The sequence below is a fragment of the Rhinoraja longicauda genome, chromosome 35 (genome assembly GCF_053455715.1).
Source record: "Rhinoraja longicauda isolate Sanriku21f chromosome 35, sRhiLon1.1, whole genome shotgun sequence".
In the NCBI taxonomy this organism is placed as follows: Eukaryota; Metazoa; Chordata; class Chondrichthyes; order Rajiformes; family Arhynchobatidae; genus Rhinoraja; species Rhinoraja longicauda.
The window spans coordinates 15,149,981-15,166,614 of NC_135987.1; the positions used below are offsets into that span (position 1 = coordinate 15,149,981).

The window sequence follows — 16,634 nt, forward strand, 5'->3', positions numbered from 1 at the left end:
ATGCACATTTTAGAACAATTTAAAACACTCTGCAGTCAGTAAAGTACCTTTGAAATCACAGATATAAATAAAAAATGCAGCAGACATTTTGATAACAACCTTTCACAAACAACAATGCTGAAATAACCAAATAAATTATTTTAGTTAGAAATGTTGATTGAGAGATGGATATTGGTCACAGCATTGGGGAGTCCCCCTTGTTAGAACTAGTGCCATGAGATCTTTTACATTCAATGAAAGCAGTTAACATGAAAGTGCACAAAGTCCATCAATGCCCTCATCTTCTCTTCAGCGGTGCTGAACTACTAGGGCGGCACGGTGGCGCAGCGGCAGAGTTGCTGCCTTACAGTGCTTACATCTCCAGAGCCCCGGGTTCGATCCTGACTACAGGTGCTGTCTGTATGGAGTCTGAACATTCTCTCCGTGACCCGCGTGGGGTTTTCTCCGAGATCTTTGGTTTCCTCCCACACTCCAAAGACGTACAGGTTTGTCGGCGAATTGGTTTAGTATGAATGTAAAATTGTAAAATTGTCCCTAGTGTGTTGGATAGTGTTAATGTGCGGGGGATCGCTGGTCGGCGCAGACTCGGTGGGCCGAAGGGCCTGATTCTGCGTTGTATTTCTAAATTAAGCTAAACTAAACTACTATCTACCTCATTGGTGACCCTCAGACTATCCTTGATCGGACTTTGCGGGCTTTAACTTGTACCAAACATTATTCCCTTATCAACCACCGGGTGGCGCTAGCAATGGCTGCCTCGCCAACACTGTCCTTTGTGTTTTAATTGTATGTGTTAAATGTGTATTTTTAGTGTTCTTTAGCTTGGTTTATGTGGGGGGGGGGGGGGGGGGGGGGGGGGGAGAGAGGTGTTGGGGAAAACGTTTCTAATCTCTTACCTTGACGGAGATGCAATTTTTTTCCGTATCGTATCTCCGTCCACACTGCGGCCTAACGTCGAGGAGTTGGCGGCCTTTGCTGGAGACCGATTTCGGGAGCTCCACCGTGGGGAGCCTACGGGACTTTAACATCACGGAGCCCGCGATCCCTCCGCCAGGGGTCGACCTCGGAGCTCCACCGTGGGGAGCCTACGGGACTTTAACATCACGGAGCCCGCGATCCCTCTGCCAGGGGTCGACCTCGGAGCTCCAACCGTGGGTGCTTGCGGACTTAACATCGCGGAGCCCGCGATCCCTCTGCCAGGGCTCGACCTCGGAGCTCCACCGTGGAGAGCCTGCGGGACTTTAACATCACGGAGCCCGCGATCCCTCTGCCAGGGCTCGACCTCGGAGCTCCACCATGGGGAGCCTGCGGGACTTTAACATCATGGAGCTCGCGAACCCTCTGCCAGGGGCCGACCTCGGTGCTCCAACCGTGGGTGCTTGCGGACGTAACATCATGGAGCCCGCGGTCTCTGGTCAGAGACCGACTTCGGGAACTCCAAGCCGCTGGAGCTTCGACCGCCCCGACGCGGGAGCTTTGATCGCCTAGACGGATGGTTCGACTGCCCGACCACGGGAGAATAAAGAGGAAGAAGTTTGGACTTTTTTGCTTTCCATCACAGTGAGGAATGTGGGGAATTCGCTGTGGTGGATGTTTATGTTAACTTTTTTGTAGTTGTGTGTCTTGTTGCTTTAGTTTTCATATGACTGTATGGTAATTCGCATATCAGTGTATCTTAATTGGTACATGTGACAATAAAAGACCTTTGAAACCTTTGGAACCTTTGGATCTATACATTGCAAATGGCTCGATAGTAATCATGTTTTGCCTTGCTGCCGACTGATCAGCATGCAACAAAAGCTTTCCAGTGGACAATAAACTAAACTGAACTGAACTCTGTACAAGTTTCTGGAGAGTATTAACGGGAGAGAGTTCTGACCATTAAGCTCTCCCAAAGTGCCACATTCAATCTCAACTAAGGCAGCAGTTAGGGCCCTACCATTATTCATAAATAGCTTGGAGTAGGTAAGAAAAACAACTGTTCAGAGTTGACTACCGCTAAAAGATAAGCTAAGCTGAGACAGCCCCTGTGATCATCACACTGATTGGATGGAGAGGGAAGTGGAGGGGCTCATCTACAGAGAATATTATTAGACACCTCAGGCACATCAGTGGCTATAAGTGGGAGGAAAGGAAGATGGAAATAGAGATATGTTTCTTTGACGCTCAGCATCACGCCCACACCCTCCATCATTAATGCACAATTGCTGAACTGTGCATCAGCAGGTTCAATGCAGATGAAAGGCCATCAGCCTGCAATGTCACTGGACGGTGTCAGACCTACTAGGCATTTCTTGTTTTCAATTATTAGTTCAGATTTCCCCACCCACTGCTTTATTTGCAGCACTGGCATGGTGGTGCAGCAGGTAACGCTGGGTCTCTGGCACTGTAAGGCAGCAACTCCACCGCTGTGTCACCCTGTACTCCTCTGAGGCAGATCTGAGGGATATTTGGACATGATGTACCTGAGTTGCTGAACTCCCCAAACCCGTTGTCCAGAGTGACTTGTTCTGCACACTTTGACCTGGGTGGGTGTGTGACTGGAATCCAATGGCCCCATTAGAATGCTGAGCTGAAAGGAAAACACAAACAGGTTCAGCCCCCTCCCTGTATGACATGGAATGTGTGTGCTGAACAATTTAGTCAGCCCAGTCTGACGTACACACACACACGTTAACACGTTACCCTGAATCAAGAACAAGGTGAGAATTTGCAGCAAATTCCAAAACATCAAGTTTGGTGAAATATGCAAAATGCAATTGATCGATTTTACAATGCGTGTGTTGTTGAATTAAATACCAGTGAACATGGCCATGACTTCGGTTAGCATCTGTACGAGAATAAAATAAAGTAAAAATAGGTGCATGGATAGGCAAGGTTTAGAGGGAAGGTAGACACAAAACGCTGGAGTAACTCAGCGGGCCAGGCAGCATCTCTGGAGAGAAGGAATGGGTGAAGTTTCGGGTTGAGACCCTTCTTCAGACTGAAGAACAGTCTTTAAACCAGTATCTTCGATTTAAACGAGCATCTTGCAGTTCTTTCCTACACAGGGTTTAGAGGGATATGGGCCAAACGCAGGGAGGTAAAACTAGTAGAGGTGGGCCATCATGATCAGAATGGGTTAGTTGGGCTGAATGGCCTGTTTCCATAGTGAATTATATCAATGACGCTAAAAAACAAGAACAGGCTGAGAAAAGTTGGAGCCAGGGGAAGTCAGGCAGTGGGGCAGCGGTAGAGTTGCTGCCTTACACCGCCAGAGACCCAGGTTCAATCCTGACTACGGGTGCTATCTGTGTGGAGTTTGTACGTTCTCCCTGTGACCACGTGGGTTGTCTCCGGGTACTTCGGTTTCCTCCCACATTCCTAAGATGTGCAGGTTTGTTGGTTAATTGGCTTTGGTAAAATTTTAATTTGTCCCTAATGTTTGGGCAGACTAGTTTATGGGTGGGGAGACTAGTTTATGTTACTGGTCGGGATGGCCTCGGAAGGGGGGTGGGGGGGAAGGGCCTTGTTTCCACGCTGTATCTCTAAACGATACTAAACTAAAAAGTTGGAGCGCAGAGAGCTGCCAGAGTGGGAGTAAGGAAGTGTCCAGGAGCAACCAGCTCGTCTAGAGGAAGGAGGCTATCTGGGAATAAGCTGACTGCCTAGAAATAGGTAGCCCTTCCAGGAGCAAGCAGAGAGCAGCCAGACTGAAAACTGAGACTGGGAGAGACTGACCATAGAGAGTCTGGCAGTAGTGTTGCCAACAGTCCCATATTAGCCAGGACATCCCATACATTGGGCTAAATTGGTTTGTCCCATACGGGACTGCCCTTGTCCCGTATTAGGCCCGGGGAGCACTGTAGGCCTAGACACTGTAGGCCCGGGGGCCGCTGTAGGCCCGCACAGTGTAGGCCCGAAGGCCCGGGCGCCGCCTAACATAGTAACCCGCCTCCCGGCCCGGGCGGCCGCCATTGGTGGAGCGGGAGCACCTGGCCGCTGACTGTGTGAGGTCACGTGGGGCGGTGACGTCACCTGTTGTCCCTTATTTGGGAGTGAGAAAGTTGGCAACCCTATCTGGCAGTCTGATGAGAGCTGGAAGTCTGGGACTGACTGAGCAATTTAACAGGTAGTGTAGGAAAATAACTGCAGATGCTGGTACAAATCGAAGGTATCACGAAATGCTGGCGTAACTCAGCAGGTCAGGCAGCATCTCAGGAGAGACTCTTTCTACTCTCCTGAGATGCTGCCTGACCTGCTGAGTTACTCCAGCATTTTGTGATACAACCAATTTAACAAGAATTAACTGGTATTTATAAAATCCAAGGTGTATTGCAAAGCTCTCTGCAAGCTAAAGAATTACTCTTTAAGTTTACTTTATTTCCATTGTGCAAAAAAGTGATTGACAAACTACATTTGTGATGAGTGCACAAAAAACATGAATAAAAGTCTGGGATTCTGAACAATTAATGGAGAAGTTAAAGGGAGACCTGATAGAAGTTTATAAATTGATGAGAAGCATAGATCGGGTGGACAGTCAGAACGTTTTGCCCAGGGTGGAAATTTCAGACTAGAGAACAGAACTTTAAGGTGAGAGGGGCCAAGTTTAAAGGAGGTGAATGGGGCAAGTTATTTTTTACACAGAGAGTGCTGAAACACGCAGCCAAGGGTGGTGGTGGAAGCAGATACGATAGTGGTGTTTACGAGGATTTTAGATAAGCACATGGATATGCAGGGAATGGAGGGATATGTATCACATGCAGGCAGAGGAGATTAGTTTAACTTAGAGTCATTATCGGCACAGACATTGTAGGCCGGAGGCAGGGTTGCCAACTGTCTCACTCGCAAATAAGGGACAAAAGGTGACGTCACCGCCCCGCGCCCCACGTGACCTCACACAGTCAGCGGCCACGTGCTCCCGCTCCACCAATGGCGGCCGCCCGGGCCGGGAGGTGGGTTGCTACAACCTCCGTTGGCGAACACACTCGGCCCCTCTCCCCGAACATACTCCGTTAGCCTACACTGGCTGGGCCAACAGTGGCCCCCGGGCCTACAGTGTCCGTCCGGACCTACAACGCCCTCCGGGCCTACAACGCCCTCCGGGCCTACAACGCCCTCCGGGCCTACAACGCCCTCCGGGCCAAATACGGGACAAGGACGGTCCCGTACGGGATAAACCAATTTAGCTCAATATGCGGGATGTCCCGGCTAATACGGGACAGTTGGCAACCCTAGCCGGAGGGCCTGTTCCTGTGCTGTGCTGTTTTCTATGTTCATTGTAACCTACATCTCAATAGATGTGGCCACAATTTAACATGTCCTCCAAAAGGCAGCACAGGATCCACTGCCCCACCAAGCACCCACCCAGCACCCCCTTCTCCCATCTCAGCACTGCTTTGAAGCACAAACCAAGTAGCCACGTTTTTAAAGTCATGTCTTTAGACTGGCTTTTTAACTCACACCCATCCAACTAATTGATCCACTGCTGGTGAATTATTTTGGAAGATGTCACTGTAGTTTGGCAAACAAACACGTGAGCTAATTAGATCTTGCAAACGAGAAGAGAACAACTAATTTGTTTTGGTGGTTTTGGTTGTGGGACAGATGTTGCCCTGTTAAGGGGTCTCTTCTGCAAACAGCAGAAATGGATCATTTTATGACCATCTGAACAGATTGGAAGAGGCTTATCTTCAAAAACGCACGCCTCCCTGAAAAACATGCTCTGGGTTCCGTCACAGAACCGAGCCCAGGTTTGGTTTAGTTGATAACATACTTGCTACTGAGTCATAAACTAAAGTCCAAACAAACTTAACAAAGACCAACTTGTGTGGGGTGGAGCATAAGATAGAGATAGAGACGGTGAGAAATTAATGGACCCTTATAGATATGTAAAGGGAAATAACTGCAGATGCTGGTTCAAATTGAAGGTAGACACAAAATGCTGGAGTAACTCAGCGGGTCAGGCAGCATCTCAGGAGAGAAGGAATGGGTGATGTTTCGGGTCGAGACCCTTCTTCAGACTGATGTCGGGAGGGGGCGGGACAAAGATAGGATGTAGTAGGAGACAGGAAGACAGTGGGAGAACTGGGAAGGGGAGGGGAAAGAGAGAGACAGAGGAACTATCTGAAGTTGGAGAAGTCAATGTTCATACCGCTGGGGTGTAAACTGCCCAAGCGAAATATGAGATGCTGTTCCTCCAATTTGCGCTGGGCCTCACTATGACAGATATGTAAAAGTCAATTGACTTGTGTGATTGACTTATGCAAGATATCTTGATGCTTCCGATATCTAATAAAAACAAGTGATAATATTTAAATCTATTTCAACATAAGAGAGGACCAAGAGATGGAGAAAAAAAGAGTTAAACTGTTTCAAATGCAGTATGCAGCATTCTGCATCCTGCCCACTTGCCTGTTGGTTTGCGCTGTTTGATAATAGCTCTGATTTCAGAGGCAAATGGCAAATGAAACAGACACTCCAAACTCAGACCAAACCATACAGATGGCTGAATTTTAATTAGCAGAGCAGAGCATCAATCATTCATATCAACAGCAGATTGTATCACTTTTCTCACTGCAATAATCTGCTCATTTGCCTCCTGTTGGCATAGCTACAAAAATAGTTCCATGCGCAGCAACCAGCACAGATGAGTCTAGAGGCAGATGGGCCGTTGCCTGTACAGACCTTGAGTTTAGTTTAGTTTAGTTTAGAGACTACCGAGTCGGCCCACCGAGTCCGCACCGGCAAGCGATCCCCGCATATTGGGGCTCTCAGAAAATGCATGGGTTGGGCATTTTATTTTAAACTTTGGGCAATTGTAGAAAAGATACAGTAATGCATCATTCAGTTCCTATGTCCCACACCTGTTCTTCCCTTCCACTACGATCAGTGTCACCCTTTCCAGATCATTGTGCAAATTCAAAACTATCCTCAAAATGTTATCATCAAATGTGTTCAAGCTCATTCTTGGGTAGTGGGACCAGAACCAAAGAAGCATTTGCGATACCACTGGATGTTATGTTGGACATCAGGGTCATTCTGAATAAACAACGAAACGGACTCCTCAAAATGTATCCCATGTTACTTGGGCCAAGCTGGATAAGATGCCAAATTCACATTTTTAGTACCTGAATAGATTTATTTAGCTCTATACTCAGGCTTGAGTCTTAATACTATAAGATTCTGGATTCGCCAAGAATATGATCTGCCAAAGCTTGCGGGGGAAATTCCGTTGCGACCCATTTTAACTCCCCTTCCCATTCCCATGGTGGACGTTCTGTCCTGGGCCTCCTTCATTGACAGAATGAGGCCAAACACAAACTGGAAGAATGAGGCCAAACACAGACCTCATATTTCGCTTGGGTAGCTTACAACCTAACAGTATGAACATGGAGTATAAGAAAATAACTGCAGATGCTGGTACAATATAAGAAAATAACTGCAGATGCTGGTACAAATTGAGTTACTCCAGCATTTTGTGAATAGTATGAACATGGAATTCTCCCCCTCCCATTTTTCCCTCATAACCCCTCCGACCCAAAGCCCTGGCTAACCTTACACCCATCACTCCCCTCCCCTTCACCTCCACCTATACATTTCGCATCTCATCAATCCTCTAGCTTCACAATTCGCATCTCATCAATCTTCTAGATTCACAATTCGCATCTCATCAATCTTCTAGCTTCACAATTCGCATCTCATCAATCTTCTAGATTCATAATTCGCAACTCTCTAATCCTTTTCTCTCATACTTTTTGTCTTTTCATCTCTGTCCTTTGTCCAACGATCTGCCTATCAAAGCCCCCCCCCCCCCTTGTCTGTGTTCACTATGACCTGCCATGTTTTGTCCTTCCCCTCCACTCTTCCTATGATTTGCCTTGCATTGTCCTTTTCCCCATTCCAGCAATCAGTCTGAGGAAGGGTGCTGACTCAAAACGGTACCCATTCATCTTCTCCATGGATGCTGCCTGACCCGGAGCTATTCCAGTACATTGTGCCTTTTCTGGATTACTTATTTCCATTACCGTACAGGTAGACGACATCCGTGGCGCCAGCCTTGGTTCTTGGTATCACTCTTTACTCTGAGCCAGTAGATTGTGGATTCCAATACCATCCCAGAATTTGCAGCATGGAAATTTAGACTGCTAACATTAGTGCGGTTCTGAGGGTATGCTGCATGCTGGAGGTGCTGCTTTTCAGATGAGATGGTGCCTTCTCTACTTTCCCAAGTGAACAAAAGATCCGAGAGCACTATTTCTAAGAAAGGTAGTGGAGTTCTCTTCTCCCCATGAGGCCTGCCCAATACTTATCCCTCAATCAACATCAGTAAAGCAGATTATTTGGGTATTATCAGATTGCTGTGTTTGGGAAGTCCCTTTATCTAAATAGTTGCAATATTTTCTAGACTTACTAGTAACGACACTTCAAATGTACTTCCAAAGTTGGTCTGTTTCCAAAAATGGCCTGTTTCCTTTTATCATCGTTATATTTTTGTATATCTTTCATTCATTTGTTCTATATCTCTCTATATCACCGTCTATATCTCTCCTTTCCCTTTCCCTTGCCTCTCAGTCTGAAGAAGGGTCTCGACCCGAAACATCACCTATTCCTTTTCTCCAGAGATGCTGTCTGACCCGCTGAGTTACTCCAGCTTAACGTGTCAATCCAAAGTTCTATGTTACTTTATGGCATCTGGAGGATGTGAAAGTTCCTGCTTCCATTGAAATATTTTTCATTGTTCTGATGAAACTCACTCACTCAATCCAGTCTCACTATAGCCTCTGAAAAATCATTAAACTAACTGAAAATCTGTGTCCTGCGATCACTTAGAGACACTCAGTCTGAAGAAGGGTCTCGACCCGAAACGTCACCCATTCCTTCTCTCCTGAGATGCTGCCTGACCTGCTGAGTTACTCCAGCATTTTGTGAATAAATACCTTCGATTTGTACCAGCATCTGCAGTTATTTTCTTATACTTAGAGACACTAAAAGAGAAGAAAAAAGATCAGTTATTTGGTAATTCATAGCTGTAGTATATATTTAGAGAATCATCTTCAAATATTTTAAAGTATATTGCAGTGTATATTACAGCATCCTAAGAGGTAACCCAAGCAGTTGATGTACTGAGTGTATCTGCAATACAGCAACACAAAAACACGAATGTAGCATTTTTCTCAAACAAGCATCCGGATGAGAATAATATTAAGACAAATGAGAAAGATCATGGTTAAAATAACAAGTTTACTGATGCATATTGAATTAGGAAAAAATAAGTTTAGAGGCTTAGAAAGGAAATTACAGAAATCAAAGCCATCGGTATCACAAAATGCTGGAGTAACTCAGCAGGTCAGGCAGCATCTAGGAGAGAGGGAATGGGTGACGTTTCGGGTCGAGACCCTGCTTCAGACTGATGCAGGGTGAAGAAGGGTCTCGACCCGAAACGTCACCCATTTCCTCTCTCCTAGATGCTGCCTGACCTGCTGAGTTAATCCAGCATTTTGTGATACCTTCGATTTGAACCAGCATCTGCAGTTATTTTCCTACGAAATCAAAGCCATAGTTGTTAAAGGAGCAGTCACTAAAGGTGAGGCAAGTAAAAGTCAAGAAAGCTTAAGAGGCCAAAGTTGTGGCGCACAGAGAACTTGATGATGCAGGAGATTACAGATTGCTACCACACACTGGATTGAACACCTAGTCCAGCAGGTAGTCGTTAACTATCTGCCAAGGTCAAGTACATCTGAGGTCCACTTTCCGCCAAGGGATTGTTGTTTGCGTTTCATTCTCTGCAAGAAACAATATTTTATCTGAACCAACTTACCTATTCAAAGGATACTTTTATTCTTGACATGACCAGTTAACCTAGTTCAGCCTGCAATATGTTGTAATCTCTTCTTCCATAAATCTCCTCAATGGATTGTGTGCCAATCTGTCGCCATAGCAACGTTCATTAGAGCCAACCAATAAACAAACTGCTCCATGTTTAACTGTTCCCTTGTCATCGTATCTCCAGCTGTACGGTTCCTAGCTAACAGGTTTCTATTCCGATGTGTAGGAAGAAACTGCAGTCACCAGTTCACAGAGAAGCCAGACACAAAATGCTGGAGTAACTCAGCGGGACAGGCAGCATCTCTGGAGAAAAGGAATAGGCGATGTTTCAGGTTGAGACCCTTCTTCAGACTGGAATTTAGAAGGATGAGAGGGGATCTTATCGAAACGTATAAGATTATTAAGGGGTTGGACATGTTAGAGGCAGGAAACATGTTCCCAATGTTGGGGGAGTCCAGAACCAGGGGCCACAGTTTAAGAATAAGGGGTAGGCCATTTAGAACGGAGATGAGGAAAAACTTTTTTAGTCAGAGAGTTGTGAATCTGTGGAATTCTCTGCCTCAGAGGGCAGTGGAGGCCAATTCTCTGAATACATTCAAGAGAGAGCTAGATAGAGCTCTTAAGGATAGCGGAGTCAGGGGGTATGGAGAGAAGGCAGGAACGGGGTACTGATTGAGAGTGATCAGCCATGATCACATTGAATGGCGGTGCTGGCTCGAAGGGCCGAATGGCCTACTCCTGCACCTATTGTCTATTGTCTATTGTCAGAGGGGAGGGAGACTGGAGGTAAGAGGAGGTACAAAGAACAAAAGAATGAAAGATATGAAACTCAGTGAGCAGCATTTATTCACAAAATGCTGGAGTAACTCAGCAAGTCAGGCAGCATCTCAGGAGAGAAGGAATGGGTGACGTTTCGGGTCGAGACCCTGAAGTCTGAAGAAGGGTCTCGACCCGAAAGGTCACCCATTCCTTCTCGCCTGAGATGCTGCATGACCTGCTGAGTTACTCCAGCATTTTGTGAATAAATACCTTCGATTTGTACCAGCATCTGCAGTTATTTTCTTATATTACATGAACAGCAGGTGATGATGACCACAAAGTCCACATTGACTGAGGAATCATATTAGCCAGCACACCAGGGAGAATGCGCCTATTCCTCTTTGAACGAGTAGCATGGGATATTTTGCTTCCTCCTGAGTAGACTGGTTTGATTTATCATTTCAGCTTACAATATTGTACATCCTAGGTACTGCACCGAGGGCCAGTCCAAATTATGTATTCAATTCCCACGGGGAGGTTGTTGAGGGCTCGGGCAAACATCTGGTTTTGTCCAACTTTGGGAAAAAGGGAGAGACGCAACAAATCTGAGCAATTTCAGAAGAGTGCCCAGATTCAGAGCTCACCCACCCTCATCCTCACCCTCTAAGCAAGGCAGAGCAGTGAAGGAGAGGAGAGGATTATTCAATCAGATTCGGAGGAGCTTATTATCTGAGCTGACTAAGGAGGCCAGAAGAGATTACAAAACTAGAGTAAAATGGAGCTGTGTAAGGATTTGTAATTGTGAAGTATTTTGAAACCATTATCACCCTAATCTGGCCAGCTGCCATGAAATAGCTTCTGTTCCATTAAACCTGGTTTAATGTCATTTTTGAAAGATGCACCTGTGACCAAGCAACGATCCCTCAGTGGAGACACAAAAGTTGGCAGATACTGGAATTTTGAGCATAACACAAAGTGTGTGAGGAACTCAGCAGGTCAGGCAGCAACAGTGAGGTGGATGGAAAGGCGATTTTTCGGGTTGGGACCCTTCTTCAGACTCGTCCCCAAATGTCACCTGTCTATTCCCTCCACAGATGCTGCCTGACTTGCTGAGTCCTTCCACGCTTTGTATTTTTCCGAGCAATCTCTCAGTTGTGCAGTGGAGTTTCAGTCTACAATGTTGTGCTCAAGCTGAACTGTCCACATAAATGCAACTTAAAATGTGAACTTACTACACTAACCTAAACTGACTTGTGGGTTCAGAGAGAGGCATGGTCCCAACCCAAAACATTGCTTATCCGTGTTCTCCAGAGATGTTGCCTGACCCACTAAGTTACTCTTTGTGTCTTTCTTGACTTGTGGGTGTTCCCATTTATAATTAAACCCCCTCTGGTACTTTAGAGACCAACTTGATCTTGATTGAACATCAACCCATGGCATTATTAGATATTACCAAGCAAACTAATACATCAGTCATTGGATTACGGTCTGGTCACGTAATATTGTGCATTAATCCTGAGGGGTCTTCATTAAAAGAGCAATGGTATCAAAATGAGGTATATCGGAGGTATCAGTCATTCCCCGGATAGCCTAGGTCACACAACGTCCCGTCCACTTTGCAAAATTCTGCTGAATTGCATTACTTTGTAGGAAGTACTTTGATGTTAAGAGATTTCCAATGGTATTGATCGTGAGTTGCGAAAATGTATTCTATCGCTAAAAGCCCTCCCATACTACTGTGCAGAAAGGCACACTGCCTGAACTACTGTGGCATTCAGTACATCTCCTACTAGGTTTGTATTAATCAGTATCTAAGCAGCTTTGTTGGACTTAGGTTGACCTCCCACACTGTTGTTCCTGTGATGGAGGAGACTGGCAAATATCCCCTTATCTTATAAAATGATGAGAGGGATAAGTAATGTAAACAGTCAGCCTTCATCCCAGGATGGAGAAATCAAATTAGTAGAGGGCATAGCTTTAAGGTGTGAGGAATTTAAATTTTAAAGGAGATGTGCAGGAGAAGTCTTTTTACACAGAGGGTGGTGAATGCCTGGAGCTTGCTGCCGGGCATGGTGGTAGAGGCGACTAGGCTGTCGCCGAACATTGGCCGGGGTGTCGCGGGCGTGATCGTGAGGAGTCTTCAATGAATCGTAGCGGATCACATAACTGGGACGGGCCCTTTACACCAATACTGTATAGAGGCCTGAAATAAAAACAGAACATGCTGGAAAAACTCAACAGGCCAGGGAGCATCTGTGGAAAAAAAAAACAGAGTTAACATTTCAGCCCAAACACCCTTCAAATGTTCTCTGGCCTGAAGCATTAATTGTTTCAGATTCCAATACTTGTTGTTTTTATTTTTGCTGTTCATTTATTATAAATGGCTGCACTGTTTTTACTTGCACCCAAGGTGGAATTGCTATCGAACCCCCACCCGCCCCCCCCTCCCCCTGTTCTTACGCAAAAGAAAAACAGCTATAAGAAATGCAGTTTATAATTTCCTTCAGATAACCAAGAGAACTATGGCTTTAAATACTCAGAATTGCAAAGATATGAAGCTTTGTGTATGGTGCACACAGGTGCCAAATGTTACGTTAACTACCATCATCCTTGCCACATCACACTCTGTTGATCTGACGTGGCAGAATTGAATTAAACGTCACAACAGAAGTGTCCCAGCTCTGGGAGTCTCTCTGACTGCTGATCTTGCAAGGACCATTCACAGAGTGAACTGCTGTTTACTCCGCGCTCGGCACTTTCCCCACCAAATGGAAGCTCTATGACGTTGCCGGATAGTTCAGTTTAGTTCATTGTCACATGTACCGAGGTACAGTGAAAAGCTTTTGTTGCGTGCTAACCAGTCAGCGGAAAGATAATACATGATTACAATCGACCCATTTACAGTGTATAGATACATGATCAGGGAATAACGTTGAGTGCAAAGTAAAGCCAGTAAAATCTGATCAAATATAGTTTGAGGGTCACCAATGAGGATGATGGTAGTTCAGCACTGCTCTCTGGTTGTGGTAGGATGATTCAGTTGCCTGATAGCAGCTGGGAAGAAACTGTCGCTGAATCTGGAGGTGTGCGTTTTCACACTTCTAGACCTTTTGCCAAAGGGGAGAGGGGAGAAGAGGGAGTGGCCAGGGTGCGACTCGTCCTTGATTATGTTGCTGGCCTTGCCGAGGCAGAGTGAGGTATAAATGGAGTCAATGGAAGGAAGGTTGGTTTATGTGATGGTCTGGGCTGCGTCCACAATGGAGATGAGAATAAACAGTGGCCACGAGAGCAAAGGATTGTGAGGTACACTCCCCGTCATTATACAATAGGAAATCATGTCGATATTCCTGCCTGATCCGCTGAGTTACTCCAGCATTTTTGTAAACCAGCATCTGCAGTTCCTTTTTTCTGCATTCTTCCTCGTAAGCAATGTAATGCAAGATCCATAAATACATAATTAATGGTTTCCGAGCACCATTCATTCCTGAAAGGATCAGATATGTTCATTCACAAAGAGGTGTAGGATATTCCTCTCCCCTATCGACACGATAAGAAAATATGAGAGGTATCTTTCAGGGTGACATTAAAGACAAACGATTCCTTCTCGTCTCCTGCAGGAATCCAGAGAGGACGGGTGAGGCCTTTGTCCCGTCCTTGGCAATACGGCAAAGACAGGTCAGAACTTCACTTTCTCCCTTGTGAGAAGGACAGGGATTTGAAACCGAGTTCCCATCCATCCTCCTCACACACCTTCCCTTGACTTTCACGAACAAATATTTTATCTGTTTGGCATGGCCTGTAACAACCACAGACCATTCGCACAACCAGAATGAAGACTTCCATTTCTACACCACTTTTCCAGATTGTTTTCAATTCCAGAGCCAATGCCATCTCATTCACTGCTGTAACGTAGGAAACTCAACAACTAATTTGCAACATAGCAAGCATCCACAAACAGCACCCGAAACGTCACCCATTCCTTCTCTCCTGAGATGCTGCCTGACCTGCTGAGTTGCTCCAGCATTTTGTGAAATAAATACCTTCGATTTGTACCAGCATCTGCAGTTATTTTCTTACTCCACAAACAGCAAAGTGACAATAAGCAGACAATAGGTCCTTTTTATTGACATTGATTGAGATGTATTGGCAATAAAGGAAGGACAAGCCTAAAAAGACCACAGAATACACGGGAGGTAAAAAGACTGTTAAAGAGACGAAACATAATGTGGCGGAGTAGCCCAGCGGGTCAGTCAGCATCTGCGGACGGAAAGGAAAGACAATGTCTCAGGTCAGGACCCTTCTTCAGGTGGTCTGTGACAATCAGTGAGATGATAATACCGGAGCAACATGGCTTGGGTTAAATCAAAAGAACCGTACTCTTGAATGTTAAATCAAGCAATGCTGGCACAATCTGCAACTGAGGTCTTTATTGATTCCAATCAGATCAGAGCAGAAGTTATCACATCTATTGGAACAGATTGTCTGACAGGTGTAGAAAAACTGAAGTAAATGTGGTGGTGTTGCATTAAGTAAATTTTGCACATAAACGTTGTTTTTTTTACACTATCATGGTCTAGTTTATTTAGAATAGCAGATAATTATTGCCATTGTTCCGTCTTATGTTCCCGTAAAGCTGCAGCAAGTAAGAGTTTCATTGTTCCGGCTCCTATCTGATACATATGACAAGTAAATGATCTTACTCTTGCATATTGTAACCAGATCAGAATATCTCAGGAATCATGTAAAGAGCAAGCACTGACCTGAGGGCAATGGGTGAATTTTCCTCTTCAGTTGTTTACTGGACTTGGGAAAGACAGGCATCGTAATCCTCATCGTTCTTCAACATCCATTGTCTTTGTTCGAGAGTTTCGTACCTGTAAGATTTAGCAGAGGTGACTGACGCTGCTGGCATATGGTGTTAGTAACCCTGCCCATCATCCGCCTGCACATTACGCATTTTGCACTCATTGGCAGTGTGGAATCTCCGTCAGTCTCCATGAAGGCTGCATGGCAGTCCTACCCCTTGTTGACACCAAGGCTTTATGTTACACCCGAGGGAAGTGCTGATGAACTCATTCTCAGACCTTGCCTGGGGTGTTGAACCCACACCGTTTTGTTGTACAATCAATCCCCGGTGCTGCAGAGGAACAAAACTATGAATTCCGTTCCCGATATTTGTTGTACCCACGAGAATTCAGCAAGATGTTTGAAATAGTCTGATCTTGAGATACACCCTGCATTGTGATTTAAGTGCCTCTGATCCATCAAGCATTAAAATACTTATCCCCTGCATCAAAAATACAAATGTGTGTTACATGGCTTACATTTATTTCGATTTAGATTTTTAGATTTTTTTAGGTTTAGAGATACAGCGCAGAAACAGGCCCTTCGGCCCACCGGGTCCGTGCCGCCCAGCGATCCCCGCACATTAACACTATCCTACACCCATTAGGGACAATTTTAACATTTGCCCAGCCAATTAACCTACAAACCTGTACGTCTTTGGAGTGTGGGAGGAAACCGAAGATCTCGGAGAAAACCCACGCAGGTCACGGGGAGAATGTACAAACTCCGTACAGTACAGCACCCGTAGTCAGGATCGAACCTGAGTCTCCGGCGCTGCATTCGCTGTAAGGCAGCAATTCTACCGCTGCGCCACCGTGCCGTTACCTTGCTAGTCTTATTTATTTTAACCTGGCATCATTTTCGAGCATCACCTAGCAAACAGCTAACAATGGCCTGTTTCCTTTATCATCGTTACTTTTTTGCAAATTTTTCATTCATATGGTCTACATCTCTCTACATCTCTGTCTATATCTCTCGTTTCCCTTCCCCCTGACACCCAGTCTGAAGAAACATCACCTATTCCTTCTCTCCAGAGATGCTGCCTGTCCTGCTGAGTTACTCCAGCATTTTGTGTCTATCTGTATCTGCAGTTCCGTCCTACACATCACTTGCTTCTTATTATAATCAAACTCCGACACTCTCACATACTGCAAGGTGATGTTTTCAATTGACCAAAACAGTGGGCAGAAAATCAAATAGGTATTACATTTTCTTTTGTCAAG

General features: G+C 45.4%; 1 protein-coding gene across 1 annotated transcript in view; it reads right to left on the reverse strand.

Moving 5' to 3' along the window:
- Positions 1 to 15,387, reverse strand: part of LOC144609947 (protein transport protein Sec24B-like) — a 50,971-nt gene extending 35,584 nt beyond the window's left edge. The window contains 3 exon segments of the mRNA XM_078428352.1: positions 48 to 99; positions 2,466 to 2,572; positions 15,327 to 15,387. Of these exon segments, the coding sequence (XP_078284478.1) occupies positions 48 to 99; positions 2,466 to 2,572; positions 15,327 to 15,387 (220 nt within the window).
- Positions 15,388 to 16,634: the final 1,247 nt, after the last annotated feature.